Below are 27,917 nucleotides of genomic sequence, written 5' to 3' on the forward strand. Positions count from 1 at the left end.
GTCCATTGATGCATATGTAGGTTCTCTACCATTCTGTATTCCTAATTAAACCGAAGCGTGCAAATGAGATAGTGAATACCTTGAAAGTTTTGTTTGTTGGTTGTTGTTGCTGAGTTATATATGGTGATCTTGTTTCGTCTAAAATTCTTTGCAGCTGCTAAGGATTTTAGGTAAGTGAGGATGCCTTTTATAGGGAGTAAATACTGAAGCTGCTAGTGTGAAAAATATGGTGAATAGTGCGGCTAAGTTTAGGCGTGATTGAAGAATTCAATGAGATTATATTTGCTGCTGACAAATTAGATTTGTCTGTTGAATACTTGAGATTTTGGTTGAAGAATTAATGAGATTAGATTTGTTTGTTGAAAACTGAAACCAAATGAAGGTGTTCGGGTGTGAAAATTTTGCAGATATGCTGCTGGAGCTGGAGTCAAAAAAAAATGTCAATAGATGGCTGAGCATGCTTGAGCATGCTTAAAGGATATCTGCAGATTTTCTTCACACACATACACTATTCCATTTTTTTTTTAATGTTGGTAGATAGATAGAAAAATAGGGGTTTGTAAAGTGAAGTATAAACAGAAGCAATAATTCTTGTCTTGGAATTTCTATATCTGTAATATTGTATTGCATCTTTTTTTTTAAATAAAATCCAACTACCGGGTTTTGTTAATATCGCGTGTTTATAAAACTACTCGATATCTGCTTCCTTTCTTAGCTAGAATAAATTCTAAATTAAATCCGTAGATTTAATTCTTCATAAACCGGAATAAATTCACGACTCAAGAAATAATAATAAAAATAGAAAAATAATTCTATTGTGATTAATAAATAACGTGACTTAACTAAGTCAGTTATGAATCTGAAATAAATAATTATTGGCTTACTCAATAATTCTCATCGCGGTTTTATTTACGCGAAGCTACTGACTTGGTAATAAAATAATAATCCTGCTTAATTGAATATAATCCAAGGTCATAAGCTGAATTTAAATCATAAATAATTACTGGGCTTGATTTACTGAAAGATGAAATAATAATATCATATTACTGGATTTAAAAATATAATAAAAGAGCGGGTTGTTACATAAACACTACCCTTTTAGTCTTTTACACCACCTTTACACCACCTTTTTCAGCTTTCTTAGTCTCCGTGCCGAACCCCAACTGGGAGTTTATTTCGTGGACGGAGGGAGTATATAATAAGTATTTATCTATTTAAATTATGAAATTATAAAAAATATTAGAACCAATAAATTATAAATATATAAATTGCGTGTAAAATATTAAAATCAAATTTATATATATGTTGTGTGTGTTGAAAATGTGTGTATATATATATATATTATATGTGTGTGTGTGTGTGTATTTTTTATGTATTTTTAAATCATCAATATAATATCTTGATATATATATATATATATATATATATATTATGAAATATAATTAATCATCTAACTTATTTTTTATAAAAATAAATTAATCAATTAACAATATTTTATACATAACAATTTAATATGAAATAATAAATATTAATATATCTATGATGAACAATGATCTAAATAAGGTCATGTTATAATTGAGATTAAATTGAAACTTTGTGCATTTTCTGGTCAGACTATAAGGTCATGTTATAATTGCGATTAAATTAAAAATTGATGTATTTTCTAGTCAAATTATAAGGTCATGTTATAAACTAGAAAATTGACAAACTACATGTATTTTCCGGCAATAACCCCTAAAATTAATATATATAAATATCAAAGATTGTGTGCGAGTACAAGAGTCGATATGAGTGATTGTGGATGTTTGATGTGATTAATGAATACGAGAATCATAAATCTTGTGCAAGTGCAAGAGTCGATATTAGTGATTGTGGATGTTCGACGTAATTAATGAATTTCAATATATATGTGTGTGTGTGTGATGGGCCTACAGGGAGGCAGCTAGGGTTAGGATTTTTTCAAACGCCCGTTAGACCGTTACAACCATAGCGGTTCCAACTTCTTAGGAAACAAACTCTTGTGACTTTCGTGTGACTTTGTCGCCAAATAATGGCTAGGGGTGGTAAAACGGTTCCGGTTAATCGGTTTTAACCGTAACCGAACCAAAAAAATTAGTTTTCGGTTAACCGATAACCGGTTTTTACCGAACCGACCGGTTAATCGGTTTAATCGGTCGGTTAACCGGTTAAACCGATTAATCGATTTATTTTATATTAAATTAATTAATTTATATTTTAACATTTTAATTTAAATAATACATTAATATTCCAAGTATCTATAATTTTTTTTGTTCTAAATTATCACAAGTTATGAATTGGTGCAGTGGATAAGACCTTATTCTTTCTTTCAAAGGTCAAGAGTTCAATTCGAACATATTGAGAAATCGTGGATTAATCGGTTTGACCGGTTAACCAATTAACTGGTCCTATTAACCGGACCGGTTTAACCGATCCAATAACCGGTTCGGTTACTGGTTAGGAAAATGACCCTGAATCGGTTCCGGTTAACTGGTAAACTAGTTCGATTTAATCGAACCGACCGGTTTACCAGCCCTAATAATGGCCATATTTAGGATTTTTACTGACGAGTTTTAGTATCTCCCGCAAGTGAATTTAGCTTTGGTCCTTATTCCCCATGAGTGAGGTATGGGGCATTTCAATGGGAAAAACCGTCAGTCCGTATAGTTATTGTTAATTGGGTTTAGTTCGGATTTTATCCACTATAATTACTATATTTATCAATAAAATAAAAAAATAATTTTAATTGAATATATTTAAATTGAATATTGAAAAAAAATCACAATAATAAAAATTGATACTTCCTTCATACCATTTAATATGACTCGTTATTTTTCAGCATGCATATTAAGGAACACTTGATATTTGAATAAAATAGATGGCTCCACTAGCTTAATGTAATGGTTAAGGCACAACTTCTTTTTTCGATTTTGAGATTTGGGCATTACAAATGGAACATCCCAAAATAGCTTTTAAGCCATATTAAACGAGACATAGGGGAAAAGATAAAAAAAGTTAAAAATAAAAATAAAGAAGATAATAAATAAAAGATAGATTTATTCAAAAATATGGAAGAGGAGCGATAATTTTTTTTAAATTTCAACCTTAAATAAATATAATTTTTACATTTTGAATTATATATTTATATAAATTATATCAACTTAAGGCTCTTATCGTAACATTTAATTTGATATGCATATTAAATATTTTATAATTAGTCAAATTTCATAAGTTTATAAAGAAATCGGATAAAAAATTAAGAAGATAAAAAAAGGAAAAAGAAAAATAAAATATAAAACTATCACTCAATTTAAACAAAAGTATAGTATTTTTTTTTTTTTGGAGATATTTCCAAATGTAATTATGTTTTGCATATTGTCAGTAGTTGTAGGTGAGTGAAAACTGTTTTCAACTATCAATATCTTGTCGATATTTTGTTTTATTAATTTAATTATAATATATATAAATACGTAAAGTTTTCTTTTTACGTGGGACTAATGAGTTTTAAATGGAAAAAATATATGCTAAAGAATTTTGATCCCCAATTTTGAACCCCAGCCTCAAGAAAGAAGGCGCAAATTCTTTATTAGTGAAGATCATTATGGTTAAAATGTTCATTTTGGAGAGAACATTTTTTGTGTTTTGGTTTTTTTATTATATATTTTTATTAATTAAAGACAAAAGCCCAAATTTCTTAAACGACTAGAGATATGTCCTACTTACTTGTTTTTTTTTTTTTTTTTTTTTTAAAGAATGTTCTACTTACTTTTAGTAAACATCTCATCTCATCATTCCATTTTAGATTTTTCTAACAAAATTATGTCATAAAGTGGACACCTTACTTTTGGTTAAAGCTTAAATTTCTCATGAAAATTCAATTAGGTTTTGGCTTATCTTGAAAACGCGACAGCTACGAATTATTACATGTATTCATTTAACTAAATAGTTTTATGACCATATTTGGCAAAACAATAAGAATTTTTTTGTTCGCTTTTACCGTTAGCCCAAATTTTCGCTTTCATGAAACAACATTAAATATTAGTTTTATTATATGTATCTGTAAATATAATAGTATGAAAAAGGCGAGAGTACATAAATTCATGAAGCTTCCGATAGTTTGTCTTTTTACTTGGAGAAGAGCTAGAAACAGTGATATTTGAACACTATATAAAAATTACAATTTTGCATCATTTGGATGTGTCATTAGGGATAAAAAAGGCTCGAGATAGTTCAGTAATAACTATATGTATATATGTAGAATAACATAAGATGAAATGTGATTTAGTGAGAATCATTATTTAATTTGGTGAGAATTAAAAACACATGCACAATTACATAAAATTCACGAATTGAACAAATAAGTGTAATACATGCATATGATTAACAATCAACTAATATGATTATATATGTACTATTATAGTTTCAATTTGATCATCTCTTAATAATAAATTTTATTTTATGCATATATTTTCAATTCTCATATAAAAATCGTCATTTTTACATGATTAAAGTAAATAAGATAATGATGCTAGGATATAAATTATATGAAATGAGAATACAAAAGAGAATTGAAAAGTTTAAAGCAACAAAAATGAAACTAAAAACAAGGAATTAATTTACATACCTTAAGGGAAAAGGTCAACGTGGAGGACAAAATGTTAATTACGGGATCATTTCATAATAATTTTTCTTTTTCCTTTTGAGCAAAAAAGAATTGAATCGAGTGTGTATTATATTTTGCTCTTATATATTTATAGTTAAATATATAAACTTTGGCAAACCGTCTCCATCAATCCCATCTCCTCCTCCTTCGGGTCTCTATACGTCGAAAATGAATATGAAATTATTCATATAAGTTCTAATATAACCCAACAAAATGGAGAAAACTTTTTCGTTACATATATATTATCTCCAATGGTAACATGGGTTCTTTTAACTTCATATGGACACACCACTGTCTCACACAATTTTATCTCTATTTAATTTTTAATTTCTTATTATTTCATTATTTTAAGTAATTTCAAAAAAGAGATTTTATCGGTATCTCAAATTTTCCAATAATATATTATATTGTTATTTAGAACATATCTTTCAACTAAATTCCAGCGGGCAATCCAAATAATCCTTTTCTTTTAATATAATTTTTTTTATTTTAATAGCTAAAAAATTCTCATCTAAATTGTCAAATTTACAAATTATATAAAAATCAAAGTTCGATTTATTCTTTTTATTCTTCTCTTTGAAGTTAATTAAAAATAATAATTAATTGACATTTGATTTTTATATAATATAGAAATTTGATAATATTAATTATGAGGTATTATAACAAAAAAATATATTAAAAATGAAAAAGGAACAACACTAATATGGACGGAAGGTGTTCATTAACATTGATCACAAATGGTGAACGATATATATCCATTAATGTAAGAATTATATTTTTCGTCAGAACGTTCAAACATTGCACTAAATGTATAAAGATATGATTCATTACAATAAAATTTCCTACACTAAAAAAAATATATGAAATTTTCGCCCTTTATGAGATTCGAACACCCAAGTGATGTATTCATTCAATAAGGTGAATGAATTCACTGTAAATTTTCATGGTCAAAGGGTTGGGAATGATTTAAGATTTAGGGATTTAGTTGAAAGATTTGTTATATATAAAGATCGTTTTAGTCTTCAGATCATGAAAATTTACGAGACCGTGAGGGGTTCAAATGAGTCAATGTGTATATTGTATAAAGATTAACCATTTTCAATGCTTATATCGTGAAGATTTATAGTGGATTCATCACTTTGATGAATAAATTTATGGTCAAGGTTCGAAGTTCAGAAATGATTTTTTTCTTTATATAGAGAATTCATAATGTTTCATAGTAAATTCATAATATATCATCGAGACATTGACTCATCGAACAACTCACTATAAATATAAGTGATCATACGTTTGCGTTTTCGTATTCTTATTTTAAATTTGTAATTGGGCTAAGTTTTTAATAAAAGATATACAATGTGTGAATGAAAGGAAAAAAGGGAAGTGCCAAATAGACAGAACATGGGGGTTTCTTTGGATCTTTTAAACCCTAAACCAAATGGGACCACCCTCAATACCAAGTTGCTGAACCCTTTATTTTCATGTTATATACCAAACTTTTCTAGCTAGGGATATCTTCAAATATTTGGTGTTCCTTCCTTTCTTTCTAATCACTACCTATTTATCTTTATACCCCTACACATGCATCTAAATTATTTATTCAAAAATAGAAATAACACATACATGTTATTAGCCACTCTAATATCACATGGTTTGGATATCATTTCATTCTATCTTTTGGAAAATATTAATTCCATGAAATATAGAATGTATGATTTTATTTTTTTGGGTCATAATATAAATGGACATAATATGATATTATTTGTAGGCTTACCAAAAGGAGCACATACTTTTTTTTTCCTGGAACTGTATAGGTTAATATTTAAAAGGTAAGATACTGAACGCTAAATATATGAACTGTTTTGCGAAGAAGTAAGGAGACATCTATTTATTTTTCAATGTGTTTTTGGCAATTTTTAGTTTCATAGTTTTATAACGAAATGTTATAATTATCTTATAACACTTCAACAACAAACTATTCCAACAAAATTGTTAACTTTTATAAGCTCTAATTAAAAAAAAAAAAAAACTTCAGAGTTCACATAATATGAATATTTACAAGATCCTTAAAAATCACATTTAAATAACTTCTTATATACATGTTCCTATCCATATAAGGTCTTAAAAGGCACAACTATTAATTATTGCATGTTCTTAAACTTCTTATGCCTTATCTTTCTACCAAATTTTTCAAACGCTATTTATACAATGATTAGTTGGGGTCTTAATCATAGTCTTGTATCTTCTCCTTCAACTCCAATGACTATGACTATTTTCTGATAACATTAAATGGGTCAATTGACCTTGGAACTATTGATTTATATTTTGGGGTTTTATAGAGCTTAATTGCAGTATAATAATGGGCTTGAATCACAGTAATAACTACACATACAAGTGCCCAAAAAAGTAAAAGTTTTATTGGGCTTGAGTTTGTTAACCATAATTGGTCGGGCCCAATTTGTTTGTTTGACACTTCAAAGTAGATATCATATGCCTCTCGCTCTTCACTGCGCTAAACTCATTCTTGTTGTTTTAAGGTATGTGAATCTATGTATGTGTAATGAGCTCTGGACAAATATTTGGGTGCTGAACTGAGGGGTTTTGGTAGGGTTTAAGTTTAATTTTTTTTTCTCCCTGCATTCTCGATTCCAAATCACTGAATCATTTTTATTTAGAGTAACAATAAATTGTCACAAGTACTATAAATTGGCGTGTTATGTGCAGTTTGATCCTGAATCCAATATCAGTTGTTCAGATTGCGCTCAAGATATGTGCTTTTGTGATTTTAGATTATTTATTGGTTCTTTGATTTCTTGTTTCCTGCAGAAAGTCCTTAGATTTGTGAAATACCAATGTTCTTGACGAGGGTGTTTGGGAGGGCCCTCTTTGGCGCTGCAGCCAAATCCGAGGCCTCGGTTGCTGCAGCTGCCGCTTATTCTACGGGTGCACGCAACCCGCTTGAGGAATTCTTTGAGGTCGATATAAAACCAGATGATGAAAGCCCTCCTGTCTATGGTAGAAATGATATCTTTTCTTTGTATATGCCAGCATTGGATTTTTTTTTCATCTCCTTTTACTGCCTAAGGTATTTCTGTCTTGGAGTTGTTTAATGAAAACCTGATGATTTTGTTAAGCTGCTTGGTTAATAAGATTAGTGGAAAATATCTTCTGAACATTTCTAGCTGGAAATTAGGATTTTGGTCCATGTTGTCGATCTTTTTCCGAGGGTTAGCCCGTCCCTGGACCATGGCTTGCTTGTGATAAAAATGGTGAAACCTTTGTTCCAATGAATACAATGTAAGAGAGTTGTAAATATTAGTTCCTTTAAATGAGTTTTGATATCTGTGTTTCCAGCTATCACTAGAAAGTTTGTATGTTACACCATATTTAGTTCTCAAGTATTTTGATTTTGACAGAGTTAGCTCAAAGTGAAGAATGTTTTGACATAATACGTTCTCTGTTTGCACGGAGATTTTCTTTTGAAAGATTACTGTTTCTTTATTTGGTTATCTAGATTCTAGAAGTCCAGTATTCATTATTATTATTTTTGATAAATTACATAAATAAATAAAGAAATTTAAAGACCGCGTGGCGGATGATTGAACCCAGGACCTCGGGTCTTAAGCATTAACCTCCTACTACTAGGCCAACACACACTCACACCAGTATTCATTATTTAAACAAATAAACGTGTGCACAAAGTGAGTTGCCTTCAATTTTTTTTTGTTCAGGTCGGAGTTGGAAGGCTTCCGAACTGCGTCTCAAGTCTTGGGATGACCTTAATAAGCTCTGGTATGTTCTTTTGAAAGAAAAGAACATGTTGATGACTCAGCGACAGATGCTGAATACTCAGAACTTGAGATTTCCTAGTCCCGAGCGTATTTCAAAGGTGTACTTTTGGTTCACTATTAAAATCTACTGCAATTTTCCACTTACTTCAATTATGAAATGTATATGTGATTAATTCACAATCGACTACTTGCAATTCATGCATATTCTTTGTCAGTGTACAAGTTGCATCTGGTTCCTCTAAGCTAAGATGATGGCTGGACTGCCTGTCGTCATAGGATCTTTGCGTGCAAATTATGAACTTCCGTTTTCTCTGTTATTCCAGCCTTCCTGAACCTACGATCGAAGTCAAGTTTATAAATATGCATGCTCATGTTTTGTTTTTTTGCTACCCTGATGGAATTTATGACCCTAGCATGGAAAGTATTTGATTAATTTTTCATGAGTAGCCTCCTTTCCATAATTTTTTATCATGTTATTTTGGTGATGAAGGCATTATATCCTTCTAATTTTCATCTGAGATGCCAGGTTTATGGCAATTCTAGTAATTTTCGATAAGGTTTTGTAAAATCTAAAAATCTTTCACTTGGAGAAGTATGGGTAGATATTATGAGAATTCGGGAAAGTATTACCAGTGGGCGTGGCATGCATGACGGTCGACCTTGTCTGCTGAAAAACCTGAGGAACATGAATTACCTACATAGATCAGTTAGGAAAAACTTAAATAAACATGGTAGTTAGGAAATAACCTTGTCTGCTGAAATGCCTACACGATTCTCCTTTTAGGGTCGAATTTACTGAAGAAATCGGATCTCCTTAGCGTGGCTTTTTACTTCTGTTCTATGCATGCTGCGACTATTCTAATGCCAGGTAGTTCCAGGTTTCATGGCACGAATTTTGGATTCTTCATATATATAGAGAACAACAATCAAAGCTCTTAGATGTCCTATTTCATAATTTTAAGTGGCTGAATGTTTGCCTTCTGCGCCATCAGTATAAACAACAAAAAATAGCAAAGTGTGTCCAGACTGTTAAAATTTCGTGCCCAGTAAGTTGAAATAGTCGTATCCAAGATGTTCAGAGTTTCGATTATAATTGTTCTGAAGTATAAAAAATTGTATGCTTGCTTGATCTTCCATCTTCTACCTTTGGTGATTTCAGTTTCACTGTTTTCCTTTGTTTAATCTTAATTTCATTCCACTCAAACTCAATTGATTACAAGTCAGATTGCCACCGGTCATCCCTAACTTTTTTGCTTCCTGTCGTTCTGTTTCTTGTGCTTAATGTGAGTTTTGATTGAACAGGTACGCAAGTCAATGTGCCGAATCAAGCATGTCCTAACTGAGAGAGCCATTGAAGAGCCGGACCCGAGGAGGTCTGCTGAGATGAAGAGAATGATCAATTCCTTATAACTTCCAGCTATGTGTTCGGTGTTTTAGTCTGAATTCGAGCTTACATCCTCGACTATTTCATAGAACCTTTGTCTAAGTGCAAGTAAGTGGTCTGTCTACATTATGGATTATTTTGCTGTGACATATCGCTTATATTTTCGTCCTTGGATGCGTTTATAAATGGAGAAATTAAGCCTTTTTGATTGAAATATCATTACATGAGGTGCCAATTTGGATTCCGTTCTATGGTGGATGTGATAGTATTTATCCATTTTTACATATATGTTTATTACTTTAATCCAATACTTTTAGGTGCGTTGTAGTTGCAAAATGATAAATCATTCTGATAGTATCTTAAAAAATAGTTATGCATTGAATTGGAACAATTCTGATAATAGCAATATTCTAGGGGCCATTTTCGATATCAAGTGCTACGCCGGAATGCAACAATTGGGAACTTGAAATTGTACTATATAGTTAAATGAGAAAATTTACGAATTCTTGTAATGTAAGGTTAAATTAAGGTTAATTTCTTTTAAATACTTTTAGTGAAAAATACCGACTGCGGTTGTGTTGGTTGTAGACAACAAATCCAAGCTGTAAAAAGCAATCAAACCGAATATAAATAGTAAGTACAGACTATGAAGATTGAAATCAATTTCCTGAAAATACAATTCTGGTCAGGATGCCTCTAATTGAATATGATTGATTGTGAGCCCCTCTTCTTCTACCCTTTCCTTGAAACTCTCCATATTTAATAGGAACATGGTAAGTGGCATCACTCCCCTGATTCTCCACCTCATCTTCCTTTATTCTCACTGCTGAAACCGCTGCAGTGATTCACATGAATGAGTTCTAGTGTTGCTATTTCACCGATGCCTGAAGGGATCTCTTCCAAGTACCACAACTGTGAAAGAAACAGCTCCAAAACTGGGAAATGAGACTTGTCTGCCTCCCAACTTTGTAGATGACACCAATGAATTCTCAAGAACTTGAGGCGCGGAAATTGCCCTTCAATAGGACTCCACTTTCTCCCCCCTGTGATAGAGTTAACTCCTAGCTGGAGCACTTCCAGTTGGGGCAACGAACCAATCATCCACACGTCTTCCCACCGAAGGTGACAGCCGTTCAAGGTCAACTTGTTTAGCGAAATGGGGAATCACAGTATCTTGTTCAGCTGTGGCCTTGCACAGCTTCTCAGCGACAACTTGTTCAGCGAAACGGGGAATCTCATCATCTTATGAAGTTCTTGATCCTGAGTTGGCCATCTACCTACTTTAATGCTCAACTTGAGGGACTCAAGTTTATGCAAACAATCAAGATTGCATAGACACTCTATCAAACTATCATCATATCCCTTTAAGCTAGTATCATAATCTATATGCAATTTCTTGATGTTTGGAATTATCTTACACACTTTCTCAGACAGCCTCAAATTCACTGCTCTTGTAAGAGTCTGTAAGTTATCCATCATTAACAAACCATTACTCCGAGGAGGAGGATCAGGGACATAAATCTGAGAGCACTTGACATGCCTAAGCTGTCGCATCTTCCAAATTTCAATTGGTGCAACAACTACCCTTGCTGACCTATATAATATGACAATTAAAGATTGCATATTCCACATATTGGATACTGAACTAGGAAGCTTCGATACTGACAGAATATTATAAGGGTGTTTTATAAGCAAGGTAGCGAAAGTTAACATTCTCATATGGGTGTTCTACAAGATAGCCTTTATACAAAACTCTCAGCAATTTATGATGATTCAAGGGATCACGGAACGTCCTTGACAACATAGAGCGTGCTAGTGAGGTTCCATTGTGTTGTATATTAAACTGAATACAACACATATGAGGCGGCGCTCTGTTCCTTGTATTTGATCTTCAGTTACATGGAAGAATTCTTGTTGCTCACCTACTTTCAAACAGAGGTCCCTCACCAGATCATGAACGCCACAAGATCTGATTTTTCCATTATGACGATGATTCCTAATTGACAAAAGGTTTCTATCAATCAGTTCCTTCAAGTAACCCTCCGCAACCTCTTCTAAAATCTGGGCACCCTTTGGTCTAACAAATCCCTCAGCAATCCAGAGTTTGATAATTTTGGAGACACGAATCTCGGAATCCTCCTTAAAAGCTCCCATGTAAAGAAAACATGGCTTTAGATGAGGAGGCAAGTGATTATAGCTTAAAGATAATATATCCAAGCTTTCTTCTTTTTCTTTTGCAATAGGACTTGATTTTATATTTCTAACAACATTCTCCCAGAATTGTAGAGACCTAGTTGAGTTGAGAAGAAGGCCTCCAATCACAACAGTGGACAAGGGTAGTCCACTGCACAATCTAGCAATCTCCTTTCCAACTTTCTCAAGTTGAGGATAAGGGCAATTTTCTTGTTGGAATGCCTTTTTACAAAACAATTCCCAACTTGTATCCTCATCTAGGGGTTTCTTCATAAAGCAAGAACGGGAGTGACAGGCACTAGCCACGTTTAACAACCTGGTAGTAAGAAGAACACGACTTCTATTTCCATTATCGGGAAAGAAATGCCTCACTTCATCCCAAACTTGGGCACTCCATATGTCATCTAATACAATCAGATATCTTCTACCTGACAGTCTTATGCAACTCTTGTCCTAATTCATCTACAGTTGTACTAGAGGATTTCCCTAGGCTAGAAAGAAGTTGTGAAAGGATCTCTTCAAGATTGTATTGCTGAGATACGGTAATCCAAGCATGAATATCAAAGTGTTGCTTGATGAGTAAATTTTGATAAAGATTATGAGCAAGAGTAGTCTTACCCATACCACCCATCCCAACAATTGAGATGATGTGGCGGCTGGATTGCTGATTGGTGAGCTCATCCATAATCTGAATCAGCTCATCTTCAAATCCAACCATAGAATGTATGGGTTGGTCCTCTCTCAATCCCACCATAGCAGCTGAATGTGTGGGTTGCTCCTCTCTCAATCCCTCTTTCTCCTTTAACTCATTAGCATTTTTCAAGAGAGCATCCATGTCTTGAATTATCCGTTGTAGGCTGAAACTTGCTTGGTTGGATCTACCATGAATGTGGGATTCTTCATCCGCATGAGCAGTAGACGGAATTCTTCCCTTCAAATCTTGAATCCTCTTCTTCTTCACGTCTCTTAATTTTTTCTGTAGAGTGAGCAAGAAACTGGAATTTGTTTCCCTATCAACACCAAGAATTTGATCGACAATGTGGTTTTCAATGACATCTTCAGCCGCATGAGCTGCACATGCCATTTGCCTCTCCACATCAGCTCCTTCTCCACTAATCACTCTTCCATAATTGTAGGTCTCAATGAATCGAGCAATAAACCAGCCTTTTCCTGAAGGGATTGGATCTGGTTTATGTCGAGGGAAGTGGAAATGCGAGGATGATTCACAATCTGATCGATGTTACTCAAAAGAGAGGCTAGAGCTGCATGGGCTGCCATGTCAAATCTTCAATATTTGAACTAGGTAGCTGCCGAAAAAAAATCGTCCAATCTCTCTATCAACAGGGACGCTCCTCTCTCAATTTTTCAGAAACCCAACCCATCATCCCTGCAAAAGAAAACCATTCAACCTCTCTTCAAAACTCTGAACAACTAGAACTTAAGTATCCAAATCGGATTATACCAAGAAACCTCCTTTTCAAACAGAAAAAGAAAAATTCAAAATTCACTCACCCACAAATCGGTACGGTTTGAATAGGAGATAAAAATATACATTGATACGGTTTGAATAGCAGATAAAAGAATTCGAGGATCACAACTTCTAAATATTCAAAAGTCGTGGATGGAGAAGAAAGAGAAGGAAAAAGGGGATGTTCGAAGCCCCAAATGAGTTACGACCTCGGCGGATTGGTGGGGGCGGACTTCTGCAGGCTTGCGGCGCTGCTGCTGATGTGCCGTGCTGCCGGAGAAGGCGAGGCGGCGGCGAGCGAGAGGCGAGGCTACGAGAGAGATAGAGAGTGAGAGAGAGAGAGAGGCTGAGGAGGCGGAGACAGACGAGGCAAAAGCTTTTCTGCTGCGGAGGAGAGAGGCGAAAAGAGCAAGTGATAAAGTTTTTAGTAGATCGTCGATCGTTTTCGAAAAGAAATTATTGACACATTTGTACATGACTTTTTATTGACTTTTAGCATATTGAATTTTAATTAGTACCCCCTCCCTTCAAATTCAATAGACCATGTTTTTTTATTTGAACGTCTCATTTCAATAGACCATTTCTATAATGAAAAAGTTAATATATAACAAATATCTCCATATAACTCATAAATTTCACCAAATGTCATTATACCTCAAACATAATTATCTCTTATTTATTTCTTCCTTCTACTTTTTAAACAAATATATGCTCAAAAGAATTATTTTTTCTCTCATATTTTATTATAAATTATTCGTTCTTTGGGATGGAAGGAGTATTTAATTTTGGTCCAACACTCCAACTCCAATTTTTCATGTTGTCTAGACCCGAGAGTATCACGTCTAGCAAATGTACAATATTTTTTGTATAATAATTCCCATCTTCCTTTTTTTTACAATGAAAATTATAATTAATGTTCAAATTTGTTAATTGTGGTACGCGTTAGTTTGAAATCTGCTTATACTGAAATAAATATATATATATTTATAAAATTAGTTATAGTAATGAATTAATGTTGAAATTTGTGAATTGTTGTACGCATCACTTGGAGGAGGATCAGCACTCAGCAGATAAAGATTAGGGCAGTTGACATGCCTAAGCTGTCGCATCTTCGAAATTTCATTGCAACAACTATCTTACATGACCATATGAATGTTGGTAAGCGCAAGTTAAATTCTGAGCATTAATTTTATAGTTAAGCAGCTGCTCAACTTTACTCCTCCGATCCTCACCATATATAGTGCGAGCAAGTGCATGGGCGACCGTATTTCACCTTGCTCCTTAAAAACTCCCATCTAAAGAAACATCTACGGCTTTAGATCCAGCCTTTCTTCTTTCTCTTTTGTTATATTTCTGAAAACATTCTCCCAGAATTGTTAAGACATAGATCAGGTGCCTCAACCTTTCATCTCAAGACACTCGTGTTTCTTCTGGTTGCTCTACTCGTCTCCCTGTTGTGATGCAGTCGAGATGAGCATATATAAATTGTTTGAACCGGGTACACGATCGAGATATTACAAAATATTTATTTTGAGAAATTACAACTCAAAATAATTGAAAATATTACAAAGTAAATAATTTGAGAAATTACAACTCAAATAATTCGATACAACTGAAATACACTGTATAAATAAATTATACGTATAAACAAAGTCGAGTCGAGATGAATCTCTTCCCGCAAGAAGATTATCGCCCCGGTAGTGCTCTTCGGTTTGGCGTATCTTCCCCAAAGGTAAAACGACTACGTCTCGTCGGATGTAGCACCACAATCCGGCGAGCTCCGGCGAACTTAATAGGATCAAGAACTGAGCTAGAGGTTGTGCAGAGGGTGTGTGTGTAGGATTGGCAGAATGCAGTATTTGTTGGTGTTGTTCCTTATTTCTGCATGCTCTCCACAAGTCTATTTATAGACATGTGGTAAGTATGAATTCAATACATTGAATTCCACTCCGACGGCTGGAAGGTTGAAGATGTGGCCGGTGGCAGCAGCCATTGAAGAAACTAAGCTGCAAAATCGGAGTTGCCATGCAGAAGTCGTAACTTGCGTGCTTCTGCTGCTGCTTCTTTTTTCTGCTGCTGCAATGTTGCTGTGTGGGCTGGTTTGGAAATTAAATTTTGTTGGGCCAATAAAATAATTCTGTTGGGCCAAAAATTAAAAGCCCAATGGAGTTGGTCCAAAAAATAGTTTGGGCCCCAAACACCAATTGCCAAGATCCAAGTCCTTGGCCGCGGCCCGTACCCGTACCCGACCCGCCCGTCCGGCGGCGGCGGCGTCGTCGTCCGTCCGTCCGTCCGTCCGTCCGTCCGATCGATCGATCGATCGTCGGCGGCGGCGCGCGTGTGTGTGTGCGCGCGAGGCTAGTACTTAGATCAAGCCCACTAGCAAGCCCACAAGTCAATTTATTAACTCCATGTGCTTTGCTATTCTTATACATGAAAAACATCTCTATGTTTTCCAATGTGGGATAACATAACAAATGTTATTTTTCCTCTTCAACATCCAAACTTTGACATACAATATCTCACTCATCGGAAATCGGTTTTGAGACTTCAAGTATATCACGTTGATCTACTCCAGATGTAGAATAACATCCAATAATTATTTTAATTAAATAATAAATATTTAATTAAATAATAATTTCCAGATATGGCATTAAAACCATATTTCCAACAATCCCCCACATGAGTGAGAAAACAGTATGCGAAAGTATGCAAACACTTAGCTCAGTCCTCTTAAGATACAATATTGCATTTGGAAAGGTAGCTTGTGGCTTTGAACCTGCCATAGTCAATATTATCGAGTATACCGGCGGCCTAGTGGATTGTGTTCCTTGAACTAGTCCTCCTCGGTGTATACTGAGTCAACAATATTGACACAATATTGCTTCAATCCTTATTCGTTCTCACGTTTGTGTCCATTACAGGCCTTGGAACACCTCTTTGGATTCATAAGTGTTTTAATCGAAGCGGCCCCACTTCACACTTACATAGGTGACTCTTAACTCAAGTATCCTGCTATACTTGTCCTCTTCGAGGAGTTCTAGAGTCATTAAAAGTCAAAGACTTAACCTCACCACGTGCAGGTTTCCGAACACTCACTGTTCTACAAGGAATAGGCAATTCGAGTGTTCAACACACGGATTTTCATAGCTTAGTTGTCCCATTGAACCAAGTTCTTGGGATCCTCCAGTCATCATGGTTGGGTTGCCACTATGATTATCCTTAATTTGTGGACTTCAAACCCATTCTCCCTAACAGTTTATACATCTGATCTCGATGGATACTTTTTGTCAATGGATCAGCTATGTTATCAATTGATCTTATATAATCAATTGAGATAACTCCACTAGTGATCAAATGTCTCACGGTATTATGACGTCGACGAATATGTCTCGACTTACCGTTATACAAATGGTTTTGTGCTCGTCCGATAGCAGCTTGACTATCACAATGAATTATCACGGACGACACAGGTTTCGACCAACATGGAATATCCTCGAGGAAATTTTTAAGCCACTCGGCTTCTTCACCAGCTTTATCCAAAGCTATGAATTCTGATTCCATGGTCGATCTAGCAATACATGTTTGCTTCTTGGATTTCCAAGACACAGCACCACCCCCCACAGTGAATACATAACCGCTCGTTGAAAACGAGTCTTTGGCATCAGATATCCAATTTGCATCACAGTACCCTTCAAGTACAGAGGGTTCCCTAGTATAATGAATCGCATAGTTTTGAGTATATTTCAAATATCTCAAAACCCTTTCAAGAGCTTTCCAATGTTCATTACTAGGGTTAGCTGTAAAGCTGCCCAACTTGTTGACCGAGCATGCTATATCGGGACGAGTGCAATTTGTTAGATACAACAAGCTCCCAATAATCTTCGCATATTCTATCGCGTCAACAGGTTCTCCCTTGTGTACACTCAAATGCACACTAGGTTCCCATGGTGTCTTAGCTATTGGCTTGTCAAAAGCGTTGAATTTCTTTAACACTTTCTCAACGTAGTGAGATTGTGTTATAGTAATACCATCAGGTCTTCTTAGAATTTTAATTCCAATGATAACATCAGCTAAGCCCATATCTTTCATGCAAAAATTTTTACTTAGCATGCCTTTGGTTTCTTGAATCACTCAGGAATTACTTCCCATGATGAGCATGTCATCTACATAAAGACAAACAATAACATATCCGTTATTAGAATTCTTAATGTAGATACATTTATCGCACTCATTGATTCTGAATCCATTTGACAACATTACACTGTCAAATTTTAAATGCCATTGAAGCGGTGCTTGCTTCAACCCATATAAAGACCTTTGAAGTTTGCATACTTTGTGCTCTTGCCCAGGTACTACAAACCCTTCAGGTTGCTTCATATATATTTCATCTTCCAACTCGCCATACAAGAACGCAGTTTTCACATCCATTTGGTGAATCTCGAGATTGTGCAAGGCAGCAATAGCGAGAAGCATCCGAATAGATGTTAGTCTGGTCACAGGTGAATAGGTATCGAAGAAATCGTATCCTTCTTTCTGCCTGAAACCTTGAACGACAAGTCGGGCTTTGTACTTATCTATAGTACCATCAGATTTGTACTTCTTCTTTAGGATCCATTTGCATCCTAAAGCTTTACTTCCAGGTGGTAGATCCACTAACACCCAAGTATGATTCTGCATAATGGAATCAATCTCAATATCGATGGCTTCTTTCCAGAGAGCTGCATCTGAGCCAGACATAGCTTCTTTAATCGTCACCGGTTCGCCATCTAGCATCAAGACAACATAATCCGGTCCATAGACATTAGCTTTTCTAACTCGTTCCCCACGTCTCGGTTCTACATCCATAGGTTTAGACCTTGGTCTTTTCCTATTAGGTGGTACATGATTAGAACCCGTGGCATCATCTACTTGAGTAGAATTACTAGCTACTTCCATAGGTTTAGAACCTGTAGCATCACCATCAACTCCATCATTAGAGTTCGATGTACCTTTATCCTTGTTAGGATAGATATTTTCAAAGAATATAGCATTCCTTGATTCTATCGTTGTCCCAACATGTATATCAGGTATCTCCGATCTGTGCACTATAAAACGATAGGCACTGCTATTAAGTGCATGACCAATGAAGATACAATCCACCGTTTTAGGTCCTATTGTAACTTGCTTTGGTAAATGCACTTCTACCTTGGCTAAACACCCCCACACTTTGAGGTATTTATACGAAGGTTTCCTTCCTTTCCATAGCTCATAGGGAGTTACATCTTTCCCTTTGAGTGGAATCTTGTTCAAGATATAGTTGGCCGTTAAGACAGCTTCCCCCCACATGTTCTGGGGTAATCCTGAACTAATCAACAAGGCATTCATCATCTCCTTAAGAGTTCGATTCTTGCGTTCAGCAACGCCATTAGATTGTGGTGAATAAGGAGCCGTCGTTTGATGGATTATACCACTTTCGTTGCATAATTCAGCAAACGGAGCTACATATTCTCCACCTCTATCACTTCGAACCATCTTAATTCGACATCCAAGTTGATTCTCGGCTTCATTTTTGAAGTTTCTAAAAGCTTCAATAGCCTCATCTTTACTTTTCAATAAGTAAAGGTAACAATACTTTGTGCAATCGTCTATAAAGGTGATAAAGTACTTCTTGCCACCTCTAGTTTGCACGAACTTTAAATCACAAACATCGGTGTGAATAAGTTCCAATGGTTGAGTGCTCCTTTTTACCGATTTATACGGTAACTTAGCCATTTTGGCTTCAATACAAACTTCACATTTTTCTTGTGAGTTGTATTCATCAACTTTTAGTAAATTCATTTTTACTAATCTCTTTATAGCATTTAGATTAACATGTCCAAGTCTACAATGCCATAAATCAGAACACTCAATCAAGTAAGCAGAAGAGGTTGATGCATCTTTATTGATTTTAGCCTTGGCAGGCTTACAAGCTCTTACACCAAGTTTGAAAAGTCCTTCGGAGGCATAGCCTTTCCCTAGGAACTTTCCCCACTTGCGTATTACAACATAGTCAGATTTGAAAAACAATTCAAAATCCTTATTCGTAAGCCTAAAGCCCGAAATTAAATTCTTTCGGACAGTTGGAACGTGTAATACGTCTTTCAATGTGATCTCCACGCCCGACGTGAGTTGAAGAATCACATTTCCCATGCCAAGGACTTCGGATGTCCGCTCGCTAGCCTCCATTATCGTTTTGTTTTCCACTTCTTTGTAGTTGTGGAACAACTCACGATTTATGCATATATGGACGGTAGCGCCGGTGTCCACGAACCAAGCGTTCGGGTTGTCCACATGATTCACCTCAGAGATCATGGCAGCAAAGTCATCGTGGTTCCAATCGTCGAAGTCCTTCTCGACGTTGTTCACGTTGCCATTTGCTTTCTTCCGCTTTGGCTTGCGGCAATCCTTAGCCATGTGACCTTTTTTGTCACAATTATAACATACACCATCAAACTTTGATGGTTGACTACCGCTTTGCTTTCCTTTACCCTTATAATTAGGGTTAGGACGACCACGTTTGTTGGAGGGACCGCCTTTCTCGGTGAGATTGGCCTTTGCCTCCATTGGAGCTTTTCCCTTTTGATCACGACTTCTCACGTGATCCTCCATTTGAAGCTTGGATATTAATATCAGCACGGACATCTCCGAGCGCTCATGCTTCAAAAGGTTTTGAAATTTCCTCCAACTAGGAGGTAATTTCTCTATGATGATTGCAACGAGCAATGCATCCGCCAAGGGATCCCTTCGGCTTGAACCTCATGTGAAAGATTTTGGAACTCTTCCACTTGGTCCATTAATGGTCGGGAGTCGACCATTTTATATTCCAACCATTTGGCGACAATATACTTGGTAGTATTTGCCTTGTCCACTTGATATTTCATATCAAGGGCCTCCCACAATTGTTTCGCGGTTTCATGAACCTTGAAAACACGATAGAGCCGTTCGTCCAGAGACATGAGAACGGTGTTACGGCACAAGTAGTCGCCGCGGCACCAGTTCAAATATCCGGCACGAATTTCTTGGCTTGTCTCCCCTTCCCCTTCACTCGGGGTTGGAGGTTTATCCTCCATTAAGAATCCGGCAAACCCCACGGTTGTGAGGTAGAATAACATCTTCTCTTGCCAATATTTGAAGTTCTTGCCTGAGAACGTTGATGGTTTCTCGGCAAGACCAATAGTTCTAGATGTTGACGATGAAGCCCCCGTTGATGCAAACGAGGAAAATATTGACGACGTGGTTGAACCGATGGTTGCAGAGGTGGTGGAGCCGTCCATATTGACGTCGGTGTGAGCCATTTCTCGAACGTGTATCAACGGCAGAGAAATAATCTTCTTGCGATTGTTTGAACCGGGTACACGATCGAGATATTACAAAATATTTATTTTGAGAAATTACAACTCAAAATAATTGAAAATATTACAAAGTAAATAATTTGAGAAATTACAACTCAAATAATTCGATACAACTGAAATACACTGTATAAATAAATTATACGTATAAACAAAGTCGAGTCGAGATGAATCTCTTCCCGCAAGAAGATTATCGCCCCGGTAGTGCTCTTCGGTTTGGCGTATCTTCCCCAAAGGTAAAACGACTACGTCTCGTCGGATGTAGCACCACAATCCGGCGAGCTCCGGCGAACTTAATAGGATCAAGAACTGAGCTAGAGGTTGTGCAGAGGGTGTGTGTGTAGGATTGGCAGAATGCAGTATTTGTTGGTGTTGTTCCTTATTTCTGCATGCTCTCCACAAGTCTATTTATAGACATGTGGTAAGTATGAATTCAATACATTGAATTCCACTCCGACGGCTGGAAGGTTGAAGATGTGGCCGGTGGCAGCAGCCATTGAAGAAACTAAGCTGCAAAATCGGAGTTGCCATGCAGAAGTCGTAACTTGCGTGCTTCTGCTGCTGCTTCTTTTTTCTGCTGCTGCAATGTTGCTGTGTGGGCTGGTTTGGAAATTAAATTTTGTTGGGCCAATAAAATAATTCTGTTGGGCCAAAAATTAAAAGCCCAATGGAGTTGGTCCAAAAAATAGTTTGGGCCCCAAACACCACCCCAAAGCACCAATTGCCAAGATCCAAGTCCTTGGCCGCGGCCCGTACCCGACCCGCCGGGCGGCGGCGGCGTCGTCCGTCCGTCCGTCCGATCAATCGTCGGCGGCGGCGCGCGTGTGTGTGTGCGCGCGAGGCTAGTACTTAGATCAAGCCCACTAGCAAGCCCACAAGTCAATTTATTAACTCCATGTGCTTTGCTATTCTTATACATGAAAAACATCTCTATGTTTTCCAATGTGGGATAACATAACAAATGTTATTTTTCCTCTTCAACATCCAAACTTTGACATACAATATCTCACTCATCGGAAATCGGTTTTGAGACTTCAAGTATATCACGTTGATCTACTCCAGATGTAGAATAACATCCAATAATTATTTTAATTAAATAATAAATATTTAATTAAATAATAATTTCCAGATATGGCATTAAAACCATATTTCCAACATAAATAAGAGACGACGAAGCACCATTCAACTCAATTGAGGTGAATTCAAATGAGACTAGATTTGGTGAGCAAATTAATCTCAAGCCTCGCAACATCCTCACAACACCTCAACCTAGCTAGAACCTCCCCGGTCGACATCCGGGTGAGGCGGATGGAGCAAAAGCAGATACGAACCTTTTCCCATTTTTGGAAAAGCAATCCACACAGTTTGAGAAGTTGAAGTCGAGATTGGTTAGGATCATATAAATCGAAAAATATGGTAAATGAATTTTTACCGATTTTTGGAAAATATGCTTTCTTTTCTCGGATATTCACGCAAGCAATGAATTTTTCCTTTTCTCTCAGCTCTTTCGATATTCTATCGCCGATTTTGGTGCAATTTTTGAACCGTCAAACCCTAGAAAACATCCATAAATTTCGCCATCTTTGTTGCTGCTACTTTCACGGGTAAGAATGAATTGGAAGATCATCTGGTAGCTCGTTCATTGAATTCCCCATATTCTATATTAGAAAATTAAAAATAACTTAATTCGTCCACCAGGAAATTAAACAAAACTATATATGCATGAATTAAATAAGAAAATAAACTAATGAAAACTGCTAATTAGATAGATGATCATGAATTCATTATTGTAACAAATGAAAATCGATCGAAAGCAGGCATAGCATTTATAGAATTTAATATAGAAAATTTTAACCTTGAAAAAATTTCTGCAGCCATGATCATAATCAATAGGAAAATCGAGCGCCTAGGTGAAACAAAAATCCACTGATCCTCGACGCTATGGTTTTAAATTTCTTTTTGGATGGCAATAGTCGTGGTTTTCTTTAAAAAAGATGCATGTTGAGACTATACTAAAATTCTGTTTCAATTTCTGAAATAAAAAAAGGGATAGGTATTGATATATAAAAAGAAAAGAAGAGGCAAAACTTTTGCTTGAATTGAATCCCTTGGTGTAGTGCTCATCAGAGATAATTTAATGATTAATTACTGTATCAAATCTCCAATATATTATCATATATATCTTCATTTACAAAGTATCTTATTTGTTATAGTATATCAAACTATCATATCATGTCAACTATATTGTCAATCCCAAACTCTCTAGCTAGTCTTAATAGACATTCACCAAATCTAGAATACTACTGACGAACAATTATTATTAAAGGACCAAAAGTAGGAAACAAAAATCGATAAATATTATACTACTAATAACAAAATCTTGCAACATGCTACAACAACTTCAACAATGAACTTTTTCTTCGTTTTCTTTTCCTGAGAAGCAACATCATCAATGAATTAATTATGTCTTGGGCACAACTTGGGCTATCTGCTAGTTGTGCTTTCAACAGTTCCACCTCTTCGCCGACAATGACCTTCCCGTCAATGATCATCTTCTCAAGTGAGGCTGCATTCTCAAGCACGTAAAGCAGCATTTCCATGGCGACAGCCGTGCTGGAAAAACCTTCCACTGCAAACACTTTAAGACATTGAAGTTTCTCTTGGTTATGCAGGCGCCGTGCTTGTCTTCTTTGTGTTCCGTGGTCAAGCTTTTGGAAAATGCACAACTTATAATATTAGTGAAGTGAAACACGAGATGTGATACAACAACAAATAAAAATCACATGTATGTAAAATTGACTTGCTATAGATAACTCACCACCAATTTGAATGAATGTAACAAGGGTGCAGAATTTATGAGGCGAACAAAACAAAGGAGGCTTTGTGTGTCTAATGTTTCAACATGGAGGTGTAACTTCTGCAGCCTAGGTAAGTCTGGAAATAGCAGCGGCACTTCCACATGCTGATACACAATAATAGGACAACAAGAAAAAAATGAACTATTTAATGACTTGGGGGGAAAACAAGGGATTAAAAAGAAGCTAAAATGTTTAAAAACATTACTTGTGGCATAAATGTCACAAGAATAAGCGTCTCTAGCCGTGACAAACACCCAGAGATGTCCATCAACCACCGAGAAATGATCCCCGGATCATTGGCTCTTAGATTCAGATGAATAAGAGATGAAACACCATTTAACACGAGAGTCGCGTAGGTACTACTATTCAATATGGTGAATTCAAATGATACTAGACTTGGGGAGCAAATCTCAATACTTGCAATATCCTTACAATCAAATATCACCAAACTCCTCAACCTAATTGCTGGGCTCCTAGGGCTCAAACTTCCCAAGCCACAAACATGTTTTAGGTGCAACACTTGAAGAAACGGGCAGTTAGATATAAAGAACCCTACAATCTCCCCGGATGTAGAGACCCGGGTTAGGCTGAGTGAGACCAACGACACAAGAGCCGACTGGTCAAGAAGTGCACTAGAAAAATCATGTGCGATGTTTGGAAAAGCATACGCATCAAGTCCAAGCCGAAACAGATAATTGAGGTTTGGATTAAAATCCAACTTCAGCTTCCTAACCTTCTTTCTCAAGGCAAATAGGATCCATCTATCTATGACACTACGATAATGATTGTGATTAAGATTAGGACTATATAATTGGAGAGCTAAGTTAAATTCGTCTATGGTTTCACTCAAATGTAAGTCCAACACTCTATTCACACAATTAACAAAAATTTCCTTCTCTCTCTCTACCGATATTCTATTCCCATTCTCAAATTTTGGTGCCATTTTTGAACCATCAAACTCCAAAACCCTAGAAAACATCCATAAATTTTGCCATCTTTTTGCAACGGTGCAAGTTGTTGCTGCTTCTTTGACGGGTAAAAACGACACTATGGAAATTAGCAGATCATCTGGTAGACTGTCGATTGAATTCCCCATACCTATGTAAAAATAAAATAATATTAATAAAATCGGAAAAGAATCGTAATCTAAATTATACCAAGCTAGAATTCATCCACCATACAACAAAACTTAGCATTAATTAAATAAGAAAAGCAATATATCGACTTCATTACCAATCAAGAAATTATGGAGAAAAATTAGTGACGATCATACTAACTGAAAATAGAAACAATCTCTTATCCTCATTGCAACACATGCATTTATTGAATTTGATGATATGATAAAATACCCAGAAGAAAATTCAAATAAGCAATCGAAAAAATTTTAAATGTGATATTTACCTTGTCTAGAGAGAGACTTCGGACGCTGACGATCAACCACGTTTGCTTCCAATAAACTATTTTCTGCAATGATGATTAATAGGCAAAAAAAAACCTTCGACCTAAAGATTATGGTTTTGGTTTTAAGTTTTCATTTAGATCGAGATAGCTAACTAGCAAATAGCAATCGTGGTTTTTCAAAAAGGAGTTTAGATGATACTAAAACTTAGATAAACATGAGCTGTAGGTTAAGAATCTATAAATCTAGAAGGCGTCTCTTTAAAAATATATAAAAAAAAGAAAGAAAAAAAAAGAAAAGAGGATTAATGTTATCAGTTCAAGGTTCGAAACAAAAACTTAGATCCAATAATTTTTATTTTTTAAATAAAAGAACCTTATAGATGTTTAGAGAAAATGTACTGAATGTGATCTAAGTTTTTTGGGTTTTCTCTTTTCTTAGCCCAATTTGTTGGGCCAGCCTTTGGTTTGAAGTCCATTAAGAGTAGGGATGGCAATCTACCCGCGGGTAGCGGGTATCCGCGAAAACCCGCACCCATTAGGGTAGGGTTTGGATACCATTTGATATCCACGGATAGTTTCGTGGGTGCAATTCACTATCCATTTAGTTCGTGGGTATGGGTTTGGATACTTACTATCCATACCCGCGAAACCCGTTTACCCGCCAAAAATACCCGCTAATTATCCGTCAATTACCCGTCAAATATCCACAAAAAAATTCATAAAATATGGGCCTTGAATATATATTTTAAGGTTATGGGCTAGCATATTATATTTGAAAATAGGCCCAAATAAAAATTGAAGGAAGGCCCAAGCTCTAATACTATTATTCTGTTTCCTATGCCCTAATTCTCGTTTGGCAAAACATTTCTTCTAACTGACACAGCCGCTCAACCTTCAGCAGCTCCCCATTTCTTCCCTTGTGGCAGTCGAGAATCAAGCCACCAGCCGGCCGCCGCCCTCGCCCAGAAACGCCGCCCTCGTCCAGCCACCAGCCGGCCGCCGCCCTCGTCCAGCAACGCCAGCTACTCGCCCAGCAACGCCGCCCTCCTCGCGAAGTCGCGGTTCCAGCCACCAGCTGGCAACCACTCGCCCAGCCGCTTTTCTCCACGCACCGGCAGTCCGGCACCGCCCAGCCATTAAAGGTATCTAACTTGAGTTTATTTAATTAAACTAAAATATAGTAAGTCATTTAAATTGTAATCTAGCAATTAATCTGAAATATGTTAAAGATTACATATGTTGGCATTTTAATTAATCTAAAAATTGAGTAAATTGAGTATATGTTTGGCAAATTGAGTATATTATTTATTGAATAATCAGTGGCTGCAAATTGATTATATGTTTGGCAATTTGAGTATATTATTTATTGAGTATTTGTCAACACTATAGTGGCTGAAACTTGAGTATATGTTTGGTGACTTGTTAATATTATTTATTGGGTATTTGTCAACACTATAGTGGCTGAAAATTGAGTATATGTTTGATGATTTGTTGATTTATTGAACAATGGTTGCATATTGTTGGATGTTGACACCGATAAACAGCAGTGCCCCTACCTCTCAAGCTTCGGCTCCTAGTCCAAGAGATGAGCAAGTTCCTCTTCTAACTGAAGAACGGAACGAAGGGGAGAGTGAACAAGTTGCAGCTCGAAATGAGGAGGAACCGGAAGAAAATCGTGGAGTAAAGAGAAAGTTGTAAATTAATATTTAAATTCTATTTCGTGGGTATCCAGCGGATAGTAGGTATCCGGCGGATAGTGGGTATCCGGCGGATAACGGGTATCCGTCGGATAGTGGGTGACGGATACCCGTCGGATAGCGGGTTTCGCGGATACCCGACGGGTAGTGGGTATCCGCGGGTAGTGGGTTTGGATACCATTTGATATCCATGGATAGTTTCGTGGGTAGCAACCATTATCCATTTAGTTCGTGGGTATGGGTATGGATAGTCACTATCCATACCCATCGTACCCGATTGCCATCCCTAATTAAGAGGGTCTTTGGCCAAGTTTATTTTAAAAAGCTTATAAGCTTTTGGAGTTTATAAGATGTTTCAAGAACTTATAAGATGTTTCCCTAAAAAAAAAAGAACTTATAAGATGTAATTTTTAAGAGTTTATAAGTTGTCGAAGTGTTTGGATAATTGAACTTATAAGTTAGAGAGAGAATTTTTTTGTTAGAGAAAAAAAATCGAAGAGAAATGAACTTAAATGATTAATGATGAAAATAATAAATTATAGTGGAAAAATATTTGTATAAGGATTGTTGCATATGAGATTATAAAAAAATAAGTTGGGGTGAGGGAACTTATTTTTTGAGGAGTTTATAAGCTCTTGGAGCTTATAAGCTGTTTAAAAGCTTATTTTGCCAAACAATTTGAAGGAGCTTATAAGCTCCTAAACACCTTATAAGTTGTTTTGAGGAGCTTATAAGCTTAGCCAAACACCCTCTAACTCTCATTCTACTCGGAATTATTGTGTACTTCAAAAGATAAATTAATTTGAAGAACATGTTGAGAGAAAGAGAGAGAAAATAGTAGTACAATTCTTATTGTTCTCGAATGTTGTATAATGTTGATATATAAGTAGAACGATAATGTTCCATGTCTTAAGATTTAAAGTTTAGATTGAAACGTGAAATCTTTATAGTCATACTCCATCGTCTAAGTGATCTTGTCCTATTTTCTTTTTTGGATTATTCCATTGATTTTGTCATGTTTTTATATTTGATAATGATTCTATACGATAAATAATATGGTCTCACACATTTACATAT

The 27,917-nt window shown here is 35.9% G+C and overlaps 5 protein-coding genes across 7 annotated transcripts in view; 2 read left to right on the plus strand and 3 right to left on the minus strand.

Annotated features, from left to right (window-relative positions):
* LOC130992114 (nucleolar complex-associated protein 2) overlaps positions 1 to 27,917 on the plus strand; it is an 884,658-nt gene that overhangs the window by 382,066 nt on the left and 474,675 nt on the right. The gene's annotated exons all lie outside the window — the stretch shown is intronic.
* Positions 6,966 to 10,067, plus strand: LOC130992188 (uncharacterized). Of its 2 annotated transcripts, none has more exons than XM_057916736.1 (4): positions 6,966 to 7,215; positions 7,505 to 7,693; positions 8,410 to 8,567; positions 9,772 to 10,067. In XM_057916736.1, exons 2-4 carry the CDS (start codon positions 7,531 to 7,533, stop codon positions 9,877 to 9,879), a joined length of 429 nt encoding a protein of 142 aa, XP_057772719.1. In that variant the 5' UTR covers positions 6,966 to 7,215; positions 7,505 to 7,530; the 3' UTR covers positions 9,880 to 10,067. The 2 variants fall into 2 exon arrangements, with proteins under 2 accessions (XP_057772719.1, XP_057772718.1); XM_057916735.1 differs by having other exon boundaries at positions 7,185 to 7,282.
* On the minus strand, positions 11,018 to 12,319 carry LOC130993761 (putative late blight resistance protein homolog R1C-3). The gene is made up of 2 exons (XM_057918799.1): positions 11,776 to 12,319; positions 11,018 to 11,514 (listed from the first exon to the last, which is right to left on the minus strand). Exons 1-2 carry the CDS (start codon positions 12,317 to 12,319, stop codon positions 11,018 to 11,020), a joined length of 1,041 nt encoding a protein of 346 aa, XP_057774782.1.
* LOC130992169 (probable disease resistance RPP8-like protein 4) lies at positions 11,516 to 14,035 on the minus strand. 2 transcript variants are annotated; one of them, XM_057916711.1, is made up of 2 exons: positions 13,724 to 14,035; positions 11,516 to 13,433 (listed from the first exon to the last, which is right to left on the minus strand). In XM_057916711.1, the coding sequence occupies exon 2, from the start codon at positions 13,128 to 13,130 to the stop codon at positions 12,471 to 12,473; it is 660 nt and encodes a 219-aa protein (XP_057772694.1). In that variant the 5' UTR covers positions 13,131 to 13,433; positions 13,724 to 14,035; the 3' UTR covers positions 11,516 to 12,470. The 2 variants fall into 2 exon arrangements, with proteins under 2 accessions (XP_057772694.1, XP_057772693.1); XM_057916710.1 differs by having other exon boundaries at positions 13,559 to 14,035.
* On the minus strand, positions 23,220 to 25,391 carry LOC130992138 (F-box protein At4g27050-like). The gene is made up of 4 exons (XM_057916662.1): positions 25,144 to 25,391; positions 23,948 to 24,840; positions 23,703 to 23,846; positions 23,220 to 23,592 (listed from the first exon to the last, which is right to left on the minus strand). The coding sequence occupies exons 2-4, from the start codon at positions 24,836 to 24,838 to the stop codon at positions 23,275 to 23,277; spliced, it is 1,353 nt and encodes a 450-aa protein (XP_057772645.1). The 5' UTR covers positions 24,839 to 24,840; positions 25,144 to 25,391; the 3' UTR covers positions 23,220 to 23,274.

This window comes from Salvia miltiorrhiza, chromosome 7, assembly GCF_028751815.1.
Source record: "Salvia miltiorrhiza cultivar Shanhuang (shh) chromosome 7, IMPLAD_Smil_shh, whole genome shotgun sequence".
Taxonomy (NCBI): Eukaryota; Viridiplantae; Streptophyta; class Magnoliopsida; order Lamiales; family Lamiaceae; genus Salvia; species Salvia miltiorrhiza.

Excerpts from the sequence above, each read along its gene's own strand:
- LOC130992188 (XM_057916736.1), top strand. The coding sequence starts at position 7,531 with ATGTTCTTGACGAGGGTGTTTGGGAGGGCCCTCTTTGGCGCTGCAGCC. Across the intron at positions 7,694-8,409 it reads TGAAAGCCCTCCTGTCTATG|GTCGGAGTTGGAAGGCTTCC; the intron begins GTAGAAATGATA and ends TTTTTTGTTCAG. Across the intron at positions 8,568-9,771 it reads GTCCCGAGCGTATTTCAAAG|GTACGCAAGTCAATGTGCCG; the intron begins GTGTACTTTTGG and ends TTGATTGAACAG.
- LOC130993761 (XM_057918799.1), bottom strand. The coding sequence starts at position 12,319 with ATGAAGAAACCCCTAGATGAGGATACAAGTTGGGAATTGTTTTGTAAA. Across the intron at positions 11,515-11,775 it reads GGACCTCTGTTTGAAAGTAG|TATCGAAGCTTCCTAGTTCA; the intron begins GTGAGCAACAAG and ends ATATTCTGTCAG.
- LOC130992169 (XM_057916711.1), bottom strand. The coding sequence starts at position 13,130 with ATGGCATGTGCAGCTCATGCGGCTGAAGATGTCATTGAAAACCACATT.
- LOC130992138 (XM_057916662.1), bottom strand. The coding sequence starts at position 24,838 with ATGGGGAATTCAATCGACAGTCTACCAGATGATCTGCTAATTTCCATA. Across the intron at positions 23,847-23,947 it reads TTGTGACATTTATGCCACAA|CATGTGGAAGTGCCGCTGCT; the intron begins GTAATGTTTTTA and ends ATTGTGTATCAG. Across the intron at positions 23,593-23,702 it reads TACATTCATTCAAATTGGTG|CTTGACCACGGAACACAAAG; the intron begins GTGAGTTATCTA and ends ATTTTCCAAAAG.